Source organism: Peromyscus maniculatus, chromosome 19 (genome assembly GCF_049852395.1).
Source record: "Peromyscus maniculatus bairdii isolate BWxNUB_F1_BW_parent chromosome 19, HU_Pman_BW_mat_3.1, whole genome shotgun sequence".
NCBI classification, from domain to species: Eukaryota; Metazoa; Chordata; class Mammalia; order Rodentia; family Cricetidae; genus Peromyscus; species Peromyscus maniculatus.
The window spans coordinates 25,994,851-26,009,928 of NC_134870.1; the positions used below are offsets into that span (position 1 = coordinate 25,994,851).

The window sequence follows — 15,078 nt, forward strand, 5'->3', positions numbered from 1 at the left end:
GCTGGGGCCAGAGGAGGAGGCCAGCTCCCACCCTCCACTTCCTGCCATCAACATCTACATGCCAGGGCCTCTAGTTTGAGACTCTCCTATGTGGGACTCTCTTAGGCAGGTGTAAGCCACAGTGTCCTGTGGTCAGTCTTGTACAGTCTGGCTGTCAAATATTGATCAGTCTTGCCTGTGCCTGGGTCTCTCCAGGAGCCCCTAACATCTACTCTGCAATGTGAGAATAGATATGACAGCAGGTGTCGTGGGCTTGCTCAGGGTGAGGCCTGGCGCTCTTCCCTTCCTTGCATGGGCTGAGTTCACCTTCATGTCAATGCTGTGAAAGGGTTTCTATAACTGTACCCATTTGACAGAAAGGTAAACTGATGCTCGGAGAAGGCAGAGCACTGGCCTGAGGTGACATACCTAGGAAGAACAGGACCCAGGATCCTAACCAGGTGATGGCTGCAACCCTGGCATCTGAGTCCTCTCTTCCTTGGCTTGATGTGGGTGGAGAGGACATGGGCAGAACTTGGGGAAAAGGCTCCCCTGATGGTGGAGAAGGCCTGAAGCTCAGAGTCAAGGTGCTCAGACACTGCTAGGTCCCCTTCCTAAATGTTGATAGCAACTTACATCCCTTTTAAAGTGTTTATGAATGCATCCATTTCTTCACGCCCTTACCAACACTGGGTATTCAGAAATGTTTTAATCTTCATTGACCTCACAAGCTTAACAATCATTGTCTCATTACTATCTTAATTTACATTTTATGTTATTAATTAAAAATATTTCTTTTTATTTATGTGTGCCTGTGTGCATTCTGCATACTCGTTTGTTGATGCCCATGAAGGCCAGGAGAGAGGATCAGATCCCTGGGTGCTAGAGTTACAGGCTGTTGTGAGCTGTCTAATACAGACACTGAGACCTGAACTCAGGTCCTCTGCATGAACGGCAAGCTCTCTTAACTGCTGAGCCATCCCTTTTTAAAAATCGTAGTTGTGGCGACACCTAACAAAATGGTGCCATCTTGATTGCCTTTAAGTGAGTAGCTCAGTAGCTTTCTTCACATTGAACCAATCTCCAGACTTCTCTCTCTCCCCAAAGGGCAGCTCTGTGCTCATTAAATATAATTTCCTTATCCTTCAAAGCACGGAAGTTTTAAATATCAACGCAGTCCCAATAATCCATTTTTGTCTTTATATATCTAAGACAGCATTGACAGTATTTGGATTTTCAAGGTATAAGTGAGAAGCTGGGCGTTATGGGGCATGACAATAATCCCAGTACTCAGGAAGCTGAGGCAGGAGGATCACTGCAAGTTCAAGGTCAGTCTAGTTTGCAGTGGTTCCAGGCCAGCCAGGGATACATAGTGAGATAAGAAAAGTATGAGTGAGATTTATGTGTATGTAGTTCGCCTATCTTCTATTGGATAGTCTATTTCCTTTTTCTAGATACCACAGAAGTCAGTGCTCTGCTACTTAGTTTTCTGAGATGGATCCCCCACCTCCATTTTGTTGCATCTCTTTTGACTTTATTTTTGGCTTTTGTCTGCCCTTTTCCTAGAAAAGCCGTTATGAGACCTATATCCACCTCCTGGCTGTGAAAATCAAAGTGGGTTCAGATGACCTGGAGCGGATCGAGGCCCGGCTGGCTACTCTGGAAGGGGATGACCCAGCTCTCCGGAAAACACACTCAAGCCCTGCCCTCAGCCTGGGCCACGGGCCTGTGACTGGCAGCAAAGCCACCAAGGATGCCTCTACGCCTGATACTTAGCTGGTATGGCTGTGCAGGCCCTGGAGGCAGGCAAATGTCCCCAGAGGGGTCAGTGAGCACAATTCCAGCCAGAGGCTGCTTGGACCAAGCTCCAGGCAGTTAACCGGCAACCGGAGGGGTACGGAGAGCCTTGTGATCAAGGAGATACCATTCACGGCGCTGATCTTCTCACATTCTGGGCCACCTCTGGCCTAGAATCTCTCCTAGCCCTGGCTGCCCTCAAGTCATGGGACCTGGCTTTGCAGGTCAGACATGCTCCAGGGCTGCCAGCTGGAGAAGCCCGCCTCTGTTGCTTCCCCAGGCCCTTTCTCATCAAGCTTCTCCCTCATCTTGTATTTGTGAGGATGGGTCTGAACTCTGGGTCTAAGCTTGGACACCTACCCTGTCTCCTCTTTCCTCTCAGTTGACCAGCAGCATCAGGTCTATGGACCACCAGCAACGCCTTCTCCTTTCCTTTTCCCAGCAACCTTTGCAACTGGTCCCGTTCTCCGGCCTCACATTGCAATAATCTGAGGCCTAGCCTCCACTCAGTGCCAAGCTGATTCCACTCACGTGTATGTTCGCCTCTCCTTTTATCCACGGAGGCCTCTCCTGCCTCTTTTTTATATGGACACATATAAATTATATATATATGTAAAGAACTCATTTAAAGAAAGTTTGAGAACTACTACCAATTAGAGGATGAAATAAGCTCATCTCAGAGCTCGGCCTGCTATGGGGCCCTCCGCCGCCGCCCTGACACTCTGGATGGAAAGATGAAGACCCTCTGTGTTTTTTTTTTTTTTTTTTTTTTTTTTTGCCTTTTCCTCTTCCAGCTGACTTGTGATTCACAGTCAGTTTTCCAGTTGATGCTTTTGGACTAAACAGGATATGGGTGTCACCTCCTCTGTCCCAAGGGTGTCTGTCCTGTGGGCTGATGGCTCAGGAGCACACCTCTGTCTGTTTGGATCTTCTTGTGAATGCTGCGAGGTCGCTGAGCTCCAGCGTGGCCTCTGCGCAGACCTACTGGCAGGAATGAAGGCCACTGTACCTTGCGGAGCGCCACCCACCAGCAAGCCCAGGCTGGATGATAGAATAAGGTGGAGGAAGCTGTTCGTTCATTCATGGTCTCGGGGAGGAAGGAGGTGGAGTAGCAAGGTTTTTAATTTTTTTTTTTTTTAGTGAATCAGAAAGGCCTAGCTAAGGACGTAGTTGAGAATAGAGACACGTCACAGGTTGACATCCTTTAAACCTTGCATCACATAGACCAACAAGTGAGTTGGGGAGCGGGGGGCGGGGGGATGGCCCTCTCAACAAGCTACCGTGAACCAGTCTTTCCTATTGTTTGGCCAACAGTTTGACCTCTTTGGTGACATAAGCCTTGTGACTAAGCGCCTAACATTTAAGGTCCGCTCCCATTGGATGTGGGGAGCTGTGAGTATGTGGAGAGGCGTAAGGGGTTTTAAATCCAAATCGTTTAAATTGGATTAGCTGGAGTGTGTATTATAACCAAACCATCTGGCCCCTTTGTTTTGCTCAGGGGAGTAAATGCTCATTTGAATGAGATCAGAAAGGCTATTTAGGGCCAGTAAAGAGACCTCAGCCCTTTGTCCAGCTGCCTGAGGGTCCTTTGATTTTCAGGCCAGTGTCTCACTCTCTGTGTCCTGGGGGTGGGGGCGACAGCAGAGGTGCAAGCTCATTAGCCACAGACACGCGCGGTTTCCCCCAACACTAGTCACGCTTCCCATCAGTAAAGACATTTTTTTAGTTCGCTTCCTTAATTGTATAATTCTTTATTTGTAAATTATATACATGTACTACTGTACTAAAATATTATGTACATTATAAAACATACACAAAAATAGAAATTTAAAAAAGATGAGATGAAAATAAATCTAAATCAAAGTTCTAGTATTTTTTTTCCTGCCTTCTAATAGACCATCACGTTCCTCTCCCCTAACTGCTGCCCCTAACACGCCCATAAGGATTAGTCCAATCCAGGGCCTGACAAAATGCAGTAAGTGGTCTGCTCCATCTAGAGGTCCTGGGAAGTTGTCCAGGGCTCAGGAACGCCTCCTGATGGCTAACTCTTGAGGATCGCCTCCCACCTCCTCAGGGAGGGACAACCATGTGCCATACGCGCTGTTGCTGGGTGCTAGGGACGGTGGTTAAAGAGGTCAGCTCCCTGTCTTCATGGGTCTCACAGTTATGGGGAAGTCTGGGTGAGAAGTGGTTATCATCGCCACTGCGGACTCTGAGAGGGGCTGGGGAGAGACACTAAAAGTAATACTACAGAGTAAAGAATTTGGGGAACGGGGAAGAGAGTTTTGACCTAGGAAGCTGCCTGAATGTCCTGAGTGTTCCAGGGGACAGGGTGGTTGGTGGAAGGGAAGTAGCTTAGTGTGATTGCAATGCTTCCTGAAAGGCCACACACTCAGTTTCCCCCAAGGCTGAAACCTGAGAGGCAGAGTGGGCAAGAAGGTCTCTCTGGGCAAGCAAGCATGCTCCTGAGTCCCAACCATACATGTCCATTGACTAGGTGGCTGATGCCATGAGGAGAGAGCTGAGGAACTAGGTTAAGTTCTGGCCTTGGACTCTTGGCAGGTATCTTAGGATCCAGGGAAGATGCTGAGGGAACAAAATGGGGTCAGGTACAAGTTCACTAAATGGTTACTTGAAGTCAACCGGGGTCATATACAGATAGGAGAATTCATCTGAGTCATAAAGGTGGTTTCTGGATGAAAACCTAGAAGGCAACAACTTAAAGCCCTCATAGAGGCTAAGTGAGGGCTCTAACCCGGATCGGAATAAGATCTGACCAGTGGCTTCACCAAGAGGTCAGAGCAGTGAATTTGGGGTCCCATAGAGATCAGAGGTCACACGTAAGGATTATGGCCCTAAGAAAGCTCTCAAGACAACAGCAAACGATAGCAGAGGGATCTAATGAGAGCATCTCCTGGGGCCGGGAAGAGGTCCATGCTCTACAGGTTTGTGTAACATTCAGCTCAGTAATTTTTCTTTCATTTTTTCCCCCTTCGTAGTACGTGTCCCCTCAGCACCCCTCAACGAAAATAATGACTTTATAAATTTAGACTTTTCTTAATCATCACCTCATCGAGTCTTTGCCACTTTGTGATTCAAGGTTGCGAGGCTCAGGATTCTGTCACCACCCCCTTCGAGGTGGCCATCGTCCAGCCATCTGTCAGGAGCAGCGCTGGGTCCATCTGCATGTGGCCACCACAGCAACTCGATGAGGGCTACAATTTCTTCCTCATCTCTCACTAAGCAGCAACTGTGGGTTGGAGAAGGCACAGAGCTAGTGAGGGCCAGAGCTGGCACTCGATTCCGTCCCTCATGTTGCTCTGTGCCTCTGGGTCCCACTCCTCTATCAGTGCCTGTCTAGTTCTATGCTGGGCCATTCGAGAATGTGTATAAGCATACACAAACGTGTACACGTTCACCCCAGCTCTTTGGAGAGAAGGCTTCAGTTCCAGGAGGCTGGCATCTTGCTTCCTGGTATTCTAGGTAGCTGATGAGAAAGACTCTTCACCCTGGACTCCATCTGCCTCCTCCATGCCTGAGATCAGACCTTCATCGGAGCTGCAGGTTTAGACATGCCCTGCCTCTGAGGGGGTTTAAATAGGGGGAAAGAGCAATACCCTGTGGGCTTCGAAGCTGCAGCTGTTCTGGTCCTTCTGGCAATGAGGGTACCCATTATACTGTCTTACATGTCCAGACTCTGCCTGTGACGTGCCTGAGGCCCCAAGGGTCATCTTTATCTCCGCTGCCCCGGTGCCAACCCCACAGCCCTATTCTTCCCTCTTCACCCACCTGGGCGGGAAACTCTTGCCTCAATCCAGCTCCCTAGCTCCAGGGCAGGGACTGGGCCAGAGTTCTGAGGCTGAGTTTAAAGCACAACAGTTTGCGTCAATCCCTTGGCTGGGTTTCCCAGCACCCAGGGGGGACACCTTATAAATGATTTGGAAGGAAGACTTGGAGCAGGTCCTTGGAGCTGGGGCCAGCGGAACTGGAGAGAGGGTCACTTCCGCTCAGGGACTGCCCTGGCCCTCTCCAATCTTTATTCAGTACCCATGTGCCTTATCCCAGGTCCTGATTCTATCTACCCTCCTCACCTGGGGCCAGGTACACACAGTCAAACAGGAATTAGTTCTGATTTTATTTATAATATAAAAATGTTCAAGTGTCAACAGTCAGGTGTTTGGACATGTCAGGATTTCCCGTTTGCTCCTGTTTGGGATTTTTTTTTTTTCTTGTCTGTTTTTTTTTTTTAGACAATTGCCATTTTTGACAAATTAGCATTGGATCCAGTTGTGAGGGCCGGGGTGGGCAGGACTGAAGGATGGAAGTCATAGGTGGGGTGGGGGCTGGGCTGTGAGGACACGGTGTTACTTTATTGCTAAAAGGGGAATCGAATACACTGTCGGAGTGGCTCTTCTGGGTCCCAGCGTGACCATGCATTCAATCTAAAGAATCTGAAATGCAAAGGACATGCAGGCGTAAAATAGAAAAGACGACCTGTAAACGAAGGTGCTGCAGAGGGCAGAGGCTATCCTGGAGGCCGCAGGGGAGGAGGAGCCGTGAAGGTTGGGCCCCTGGTAGAGGCTGCCCCCTCCCTAGGCCGGGGGCTGGTGGGGAGACTGCCTTCTCTGTCCTCTTTCCCTCAGCAGCTGTGAGGAGCGGGGAGGACCCCTCCCCATTCTAGTCGCTGTAGTGGGGGGGCCTGTGTCTCCCCCTGGAAGTAAGCCGACCTCAATTCCAGCTGTAAGCTTAGGATCCCCGCTCTCTCTGCCCTGGACTCCAGATTTGGACTGGGGAAGATAAAACTCTGCCTTGTCTTCACGTTCTTCCTCACTGTCCACTAGCCTCAGGGACATTAGAACCTCGGTCTGTCTCTTCTTTCCCTGCCTTTTCTCACCTCCACTGGTTTGGGATCCTACAAGCGCCCATCCCCACCCTGCACCCCAGACGACTCTCCAGGAGCCCCAGATTAGCGTACAGCAAAAGGCACCACAATATAGGTTTCTATTAAAGAGTCAAAAAATTGGCCCATCTCTCTTTTTTTTTTGTTGTTTCTTTTTTTTTTCCGAAGCTGTAAATCAGGATGTTACATATAAATAGTTTCCCTATAAAAACGTCTTTGCCGTTAGCTAGTATTATAAGACAATTTTTTTTGCTAAAATGAAAATAAAACATTTTGTTATACTTTTTTTCCTTTTTATAGAAAATAAAAATATTTTTATTTCTTTGTTTGCTCCTATTCCCTCTCCAGTCGGTGGTCTCCGCTCTCCCTGGAGACCCGGGGTGGGCGAGGCGGGGGTGGGGCCCTAGAGGGGCCCCGAGTCCTGCTTGGCCCTCGTGGGCGGCCCACGGCTGTGTCTGCTGCTGGCGCGCGTGCTGTGGCTGTCCAGGGAGTAGTAAGTCCTGCTGTCGGCCGCCGGGCACAGCGGCGGCGAGTCCGAGCGCAGCGCGTCGTGCGCCGCTCGCAGGCCGAGGAAAGGCGTGCTCTCGGCCGCCAGCGCCCCGTCCGCGTCGTCGTCCGCGTCGTCGTCCGAGGCCGACGCCGAGCCGCAGCCCGAGCCGCTGCTCAGCGACAGCGAGTCCCGCGCCGCGCGTGCGCGCTGCGCCGCCAACCCGTTGAGGCGCGAGCGCCGCCAGCGCCGCGGCCCCGCTGACGTCCTGCGGGACGCGCCGCGCGTGCGCGGCCGCGGCGGCGGCGGGGGCGCGCACTCCTGCGTGGTCTCGTACTCGTCGTCCTCCGGGATGCGGAAGGGGCTGGCGGGCAGGCTGCCCAAGCTGCCGCCCAGCGCGCAGGCGCTGCGCCGCGGTCCCGGCCCCGCCGCGGGGTAGTAGTAGCTGTCGTAGCTGCGCTGCATGTCCGCGCCGGACCCCGGCCCGGGGCCCGGCGGCGCCGGGTGCCGCAGGAGCGGCTGCTGCTCCGCCAGGCGGTAGCTGATGGGCGCGGCGGGCGGCAGCGACACGGCATGCGCAGAGTTGGGCGACGTGATCTCGAAAGTCGGCACCTGCGTGGCCAGCGAGTAGTGGAAGTCCACGGGCGAGAGGCGCGCGGGCGTGGTCAGGGCCGACACGTACCTGCGGGAGAGACAGAAGCGTGGGTCGGGGAATCTGGGTGCAGGGCCAAGAGATGCCAACCAGAAAGGACCCTCTCCGTAAGAGTGAAGGCTGTGGCTGTGACCACATTCAGTTTCCATGATCCCTCCCAGCCTGTTTTCGTCTGTTAACCATAGATAATTATAGTGTTTACTGCAGTGTGATGCTGGACGATTTAGGAAATGTACTAGGGAAGTACCCTAGCTCAGTGTCTGTTTTCGATAAGCATCCGTAAGTGGTCATTTGTTGTAGGGATGCTCACAGTGTCCGGGGCATGCTTAGCTTGGGGTATTTTACGTGTGGTCTCATCTATTCTGGAGAATTTGTGGGTGAGGGCCATACTACACGGGAAAAAGAGACTCAGACATTTAAGTGCCAAGGACGTGATGACCAAGATGTGGCCTGATAAACTAACTCCCTGTTTCACCAACACTCCACTAGGTGTCTCTTCTTGGAGCGAATGACTCCCAGGTCCACGAAGGCCTGTTTTCGCTAATTCCTACCAGTGTGAATCCAGGTTAGGCAGAAACCAGTAAGCCTAATTCCAGGAACCACTAGCCACCATCCAGAGACTGCCTGGATTTGAGCTCACTGCCCTTGCACGGAAGGTTTATCCCAGGGCTTGGCTTGAGTGACATCTTGTATTGAAGCCAAAAAAAAAAAAAAAAAAAACCGGCCACAGGGAAGTGACACTGGGTGGGCTCCTCAAGCCAGGGCAGACAGATACCAAGATAACGATAACACGGATCTCTACTCCCCTTACTTCCTTGAAAAGTTTGCTTTTGGTAATATATCCCCAGATGTTCCTTTTTGCTCTTCACAGACCCCTGTGATCCTTCAGCCGCCACCATTGTCCGCTTCAGGACAGGGATCACTCACCACCATGCCTTTCTTCCAGACTGCTCTGCCAGGTGCCTGACTGCTCTCTGGAACTGGCTCAGAGTCCTTCTTACTCTCTTACAGAACCAGTGGACTGCCCCTCTCCCCCTTCCCACATGCAGATCTAATTAGCTGCTAAGTCCTACTCACTCCTTCTCATGAGGCGCACTCTCCAGCCTGGGCCAGATGTTCTTTCTGGTCCTGCCACCACCGTGGGGTCTCTTTCACTCTAGGAAGCTCCCAGAGCAAACAAAACAAAACTACCCCCCTTCCAACCAAAACCAAACCAACCAAACCTCAGCTCTGCTAAGGACGCCCTTCCTATATATCCACCCAGGCTCCACCTCCCAAGCAAGCAGAAGCCAAGGGCCCTTGGTCTATCTCTGGCCCCAGCCTGCCTGTTGAGCTCCATGACTCCTCACAGCCCACTCTGTTTCTCTTCAGCGTGCTCTTAAGTGTTTCTCTTAGAACAGCTGCAGCGATACACCATGTCTGCAAAGCTTCCCTTCCTCATCTCCCTGCCGATGGTCTCCCCATTACCTAGTGCCAGGGTTACCACTGATGACAATAGAGACAGGCGTGAATGAGGCAGAACTCGGTACATTATCTTGGGGTCCTTTACGAGCTCCATGTGCAGCAGGTAATGTTTCCCCCATGTACACTGAAGGAACACATTTTGAGGCACCTGCCCCAGATCATGCAGAGAGCGGTGGGGCTGGGCTTGGAGAAGAAAATCTGGGTGCTTCTTGGAGCCTGTAGCTGGAGCGGGTTTCTCTGCCCTACTGTGGCGTCTGTGCTTAGCACTTGTGAAAACTGCCGAGCATGCCAGTGGTTTGTCCCTGGCTTGGAATAAGAGCAGGTAGGCCATCTCTGGTATGCTTGATCAGCCCAGGCCGGACATAGAGTCATTTGAGTCATAAAGAGGTAGAATTTGCCCCGTCCTGGAGCCTCTCCTGACATGGTGTGCCTTCCTCTGCTTTCCTCTCACAGACCTAGCTTGCCTAACAGCCACTGGGAAGGGGATCAGGATGAGGTCTAGTTCCCAGGACTCCTGATGTGGAGACAGGAAAGAAGGGAGTTTCTTTAGTTCGTGTGTGTGTGTGTGTGTGTGTGTGTGTGTGTGTGTGTGTGTGTGCGCGTGTGTGAACATGTGTGCCACAGCATGTGTATGGAGGGCAGAGGACAACTTGTGGGAGCTGGCTCTTTCCTTCCACATTGTGGGTTCTAGGAATTAAACTTAGACCACCAGGCTTGGTGGACAAGCTTATTTGCTACTGAGCAGTCTTGCCAGCCCCAGGGAAAAAGACATTTCCTGGTTCTTACTTTATCGACTTCTCAGGATCCCAGCAATGCCCTGGGCACTGGGACCCTTATGCTGCCGCTGACAGACCCTGAGGTCATTCTTGGCTTATGTCCTTGTCCTCGGGTCAGTGCCCTTGAAAGTGACCTCTTTTCTCAGCCTCGAGTCTCCTTGATCTTGGTGTCTTTCTGTTTCTGTTGAGATGTGAGGTCTTTAGGTGATACTGGGAATCAGACAACCTTGGTCCTGGATGTGTGGATAGTCCTGTTTGCCCCCATGCTCCAGTATGGTTATTAATGTTCCCTAATGGGACAAACTATGTGGTCACTCTAGCCAGGATCTATTGAGCTAGATACAATTCTAATCCCAGGAGACCACTTAACCTTTCTGAGACCTTGTCTGCCCAACAGAAATACTGAATGAGGCTCCTGGCAACGCCTCTGAGGCACCCGAAGGGTCAGCTTTGGGTTGGCAGTGGCAGCTTTCTAGCCGAGGAGGGGTTCAGTCAAGGGGTAGTAGGAACTGACCTCTCACTGTGTGGAGAGTCACGCAGGGAGTCTATGGAGTCATGGTAGGGTGGCATGGCAGCCCTGCGCCGTTCCTCCTGGCTGTAGGCTGCCGCCCTCCGTGCCCGCGCCTCCACACATGCCGGGCTGTTGCACTTGCTGGTGCCCACCGACGACAGCATGATGCCCGACTGGGAATCCGAGGTCAGGCTCTCCGAGCGTTCCAGGCTCCACGTGTGGCTCTCATGTCTGGGAAAACCAGATAGGCATGAGTTGGTAGGTGAGGAAGGGCAGGCTGTCCTAACACAGGTGTGTGGTCCCATGGCCACCCTGCCCTGGGTTCTTCATCCCATCTGTGTGTCCCTTCAGTCACTGTCCTCTCCACTCTCGGGTGATGTGGAGTGTCACAGGTCTTCAGCCCTGGCAGTGGGAGAAGCAAGGCTGGGATCCTGGGGTGTAGAGGCTCTTTTTCTCCTGTCACCAACGCCCCCCAGCTGGGACGCTTCCACCCCCACGTTCCTTATCCATCCCTCAGGATCCCAGCCTCAGTGGCCAATAGCAAGGCCTCTGATTATTGCACGGCGCTACCCACGGACGGAGGGCCCAGCCCTGTTATTTTTCCAGCTGTAGGGATTACTGATGTGCTTGTGCAGACAGGTTGCCCCAGTCTTGGAGAGTCGGGTGGGCTGTGGTTGGTGTGCGAACACAAGAGAAGATACCAACTAGCTGTGGAGGGCTGAGTGACAAATGACAGGAGTTAGCAGGCCCTGGTGCCGCTCACCTGTGGCTGGAGGTGGGCGTGGCCGTGGAGCAGTGGTGAGAAGGTGAGCAGGAGCGGCTCCCAGAGAACGTGGTCTCAGTTTCCCTCCGGATCACGTGGTCTGTGGCTGGCACATTTTTGGAGATGTACTGGGAAAACAGACAGGAAGTTGGGAGGAGTTAGTGATGGAGACTAGAGAGGCTTCCTTTCCTGGTAGGGAGGGTAAGGGATGAGCACTGAGTGGGTTAAGGGGTGACCCACTGGGTGAGCTGTGACTTGATGTTGGGTCAGGGATGGCCTCAGACAATCGCCACCCCCCTCAATTCTTCCTTATGGAAATGAGCAGAGTAAAGCCAGGTCCCCGGTGAGGTGGTGCCTGGCACACAGGACTGACTCCTCATAGCTTGAGTGGCATCCACCCTGGCCCATCCCTGCAGCCAGAGAAGGTAGCTGTCCAGCAAGAGCTAAGAGCGGGGCAGGTCTGGGAACACCACTCACATCTGCCATCTGGATCTCCTCAGGGTCCAGCCGAGGGTGGCTGGGCCCATTGGCCAGGCTCCGATTCTGGTGGGCTGGACACATGTTCTGCCGGAGATGGTTATGCATCTGCCTCCGCTGTTTTCTGCACAGGAGAAGGGTAGGTGAGCCTGGCATAGCTCCCTTAAAGGGATGAAATACCCTGGCTCTCCTTCCAGGGAGCTGGGCAATGCACAGAACCCTATTGCTTTGTACTGTGTGGCCTTGGGCAAGTTCTAGAAGTTCATGAGGACATTCCACTTCCTCCACCTGTAGTTTAGAACCCCTTACGACCCCAAAGACCACTGACCATAAAAAGCCCATCAGTGACTCTCACACTGTGCTAGCCCCTCCCTCCCTTCCTCCCTCCCCCTTCCCCCTCCCTCCTTCATTTGCTTAGTAATTGTTTTTACTGTGTTCCAGACACTGCTTTGGAACAGATGAGGTAAACATGGCCCATGCTTCAAGCAGCCTGGGGGCCAGTAGGGGAGCTGGACAGTAAATACACAAGTCCATGAACAGTCAGTTTCAGTGAAGTTTTACAAAGAAAATAAAACAGAATGCTATGACTCAGGAGCCAGGCCCGCGGGACTCCCGTATACTGACACATAATAAATGCTCAGGAAATTATATTATCATATGCAACTGTAATTATATCACTCCTATGGCTCAAACCCTTCCCGGCCTTCAGCATTCCATTTTTCTCCCCAGCCTTGCCTCTTGCTGCCACCCTCTACCCAGCTGGCTGCTTCCGGGGACAGCATGCTTCTGATCCTGAGTGCTCTGCCCTGCGCTCCAGCCTCTTCACCCGCTCCTGTCCTCTCTCCTTAGGCCCTCCCTTGAATGCCACTTCCTAGGCCAAGCCCTTCTGCTCTCCCGCTGAGGATAGGGGCTTCAGAAATGGATCTTGCTGGCCAGATACAGTGGAGGCAGGGGGATTTCTGTGGATCCCAGGGCAGCCAGGGCTATACAGTGATGTGGAGTGCCCTGCCTCAAAACAAACATGCTTGGAGCCCAGTCACAAGCCTGGGGCCGGGCCTAGTGTTAGCACTACTGCAGAGCTTACTTAAGTGTTAGCTTACTACAGTCGTGAGTAAATGCAGGACCCAGAACTGGTGCTTCTTTCCTCAGTTCGGGGACTCGACTTTCTTGGGCTGAGTCCCAACCCCCTCCTTACTTCCCAGCCTTTCTGGTTCTGGTCCCATCCAAGATTGGGTCAGTGGGACCTTAGATCCCATCTGTAGGGCAGCAGGAGTCCAGACCCAGAGACTCAGTCTCTGAAATGGTAACTCTGCCTGGGCTCACGTTCTGGATCCAAACACGTTGCACCACCTCACTCTACAGTCTTCGTTGGCTCCACACCATCTGGAGCCTGGCACCAAGGTTTTATGGAGGCACCTGAATCCCAGATATCTTTAGTTTCTGCCCAGTCTTTCCGACCCTGGCTTTTTGCTCTGAGCAGTCTGGGCTGCCCTCTCTCGCTTGTCTTTCCGTTTGTCCTCTTCGACATGACCTTGCCAGCTTCCCCAGCAACTTGCCCTGAGATAGCCCAATCTCTCCTCCTCTGTGCTCCTTTTGCGGTACCTCCAGCGTGGGGGTGCACAGTGCTGTCGAGGCACCTGTTAGTCTCGGGAGGGCAGGCTTCGCTGCACATCTTCCTTCCCAGCATGGCCCAGGGCCTCGCCCACCAGCACTCCAGCGCCTACCCATCTGAATTATAAGGGTAACTATGTCACTCCTATGACTTAAACCCTTCCCCTGGCCTTTAGTGCCCCATTTTTCTCCCCCAGGCTTGTCCCTTGCTGTGAGAGCCTGCAAAGGGCAGCTGGGAGCTCCAGTGAGGCCACTGCAATGTCCTTTGAGGCGCACACTAGACTCATCATTACGAGGACTTGGAGAAGGGTCCTCAGTTTTCTCAAGGCCCTGCAGGAGATAGCAGCGTTGGGTTTGAACCAAGACTTGCCTGTCACTTTGCCTGTCACTTGGTGCTACAGCTGCAGAGTCCCTGAGACTACTGGGGACAGGAAGCTGTAGGCTCTCAGGCTGGGCAGAGTGGGTCCAGGGAGAGAGTGTGTTCTCACAAGGATATATTGGAGCCCCACCCGCCGGGCTTGGCCCGTTCCGGGCTTGAGCATGTAACACTCACTTGGTCTTGCAGTAGGCGACCACACAGACGATGCCCACGACCAGCAGAGCCACACAGATGCCAGTAATGGTCAGGACTCTCTTCTGGTACAGCTCCTCAGCCTCTGCGGGGCAGAGCAGGAACAGAGCCCATGGAGACGCGTGTACAGAACCTCCCTGTCCCCAAGCTGTGGGCCCCCTCAGCACAGGATCTGTCCCTCTCCTTCCAGCCCTTCCCCTTGCCTGCTCTTAGACTGACTTTGCCTCCCCTCAGACGCCCCCTCCACCTGCTCACCCCCTCCCCAAGCCCATATCTTCCCAATGCACATGAGTGGAAAATGCAAGGGACGGAGGGGATGGAGTAGGGGTGAAGTCCCGAGGCCACAGGAGAGGGGAGGCAACACCTTGACCAGCACCCCTGCCCTGCTTCATGGCGGCCCAGCAGAGGGTTGTGTTCTTCATGGCAATGACAGGGACCTGGAGCAAAGGCCTTGCTCAGGCACCCCGATTCCCTAAGAATTGGTTGGTGATAGGGTATCGGGCCCGGATTCGGGAGGTGCTAGGGCCAGGAGCAGGGACACAGCAGACTGGGCCTAGCGAGGGTGTGGAAAGAAAGGCCTTTCTCCATTCCCACAGCCTGGTCAGGGTCGTGCCTTGGCTCACAGGACCTTGTCGTCTGCTGGTGGCAGTGCAGCCCCCGCCTGGCATGTAGGGGTGTCCTTGTGCACAAGGAACGAGCCCCACCTTTACTAACGAGCCAGGCGAGGCTGGGCCCATCTGCTCTGTCTTCCCTCTGTGCCTGGTGTGGCCACCCCTGCCCCTCTAAGACAGAGAAAGCCAGGAGGAAGACGAGGAAAAGCCAAGGCTGTGTCACAGAGAGCCCACCCTACTCAGAGCTGCTGGCTGGCACTGCCACCTGCCCCTGCTCCCAGTTCAGTGAGAAGTGGGGGCAGGCCCTCCGTGATTGGCAGAGCTCTGAGAAATGTCCCTGATCCCTCAGATTTACGTCACCTCCTGTGTATACAAGCAACCTCAGAGCTACAAACCCTCCGGGCACTCACATACCCGAGCTTTGGCTCCTGGAGTCACAGACGTGCCTTTCACACAGACACTCATACATGTGAATCTTC

The 15,078-nt window shown here is 53.0% G+C and overlaps 2 protein-coding genes across 7 annotated transcripts in view; one reads left to right on the forward strand and one right to left on the reverse strand.

Moving 5' to 3' along the window:
* Positions 1-3,639, forward strand: part of Psd2 (pleckstrin and Sec7 domain containing 2) — a 57,305-nt gene extending 53,666 nt beyond the window's left edge. For all 4 annotated transcript variants that reach the window (XM_076555001.1, XM_076555002.1, XM_076555003.1 and 1 more), the window contains one exon: positions 1,546-3,639. In XM_076555001.1, coding sequence (XP_076411116.1) covers positions 1,546-1,755 — 210 coding nt within the window. In that variant the 3' untranslated portion in view covers positions 1,756-3,639. The remainder of the gene's footprint in view (positions 1-1,545) is intronic.
* Positions 3,640-5,898: 2,259 nt separating this feature from the next.
* The window catches only part of Nrg2 (neuregulin 2), a 189,110-nt gene continuing 179,930 nt past the window's right edge, over positions 5,899-15,078 (reverse strand). For all 3 annotated transcript variants that reach the window (XM_076555000.1, XM_076554998.1, XM_076554999.1), the window contains 5 exons: positions 13,971-14,073; positions 11,807-11,930; positions 11,330-11,457; positions 10,570-10,797; positions 5,899-7,845 (listed from right to left, as the gene is read on the reverse strand). In XM_076555000.1, the coding sequence (XP_076411115.1) occupies positions 7,080-7,845; positions 10,570-10,797; positions 11,330-11,457; positions 11,807-11,930; positions 13,971-14,073 (1,349 nt within the window). In that variant the 3' untranslated portion in view covers positions 5,899-7,079. The remainder of the gene's footprint in view (positions 7,846-10,569; positions 10,798-11,329; positions 11,458-11,806; positions 11,931-13,970; positions 14,074-15,078) is intronic.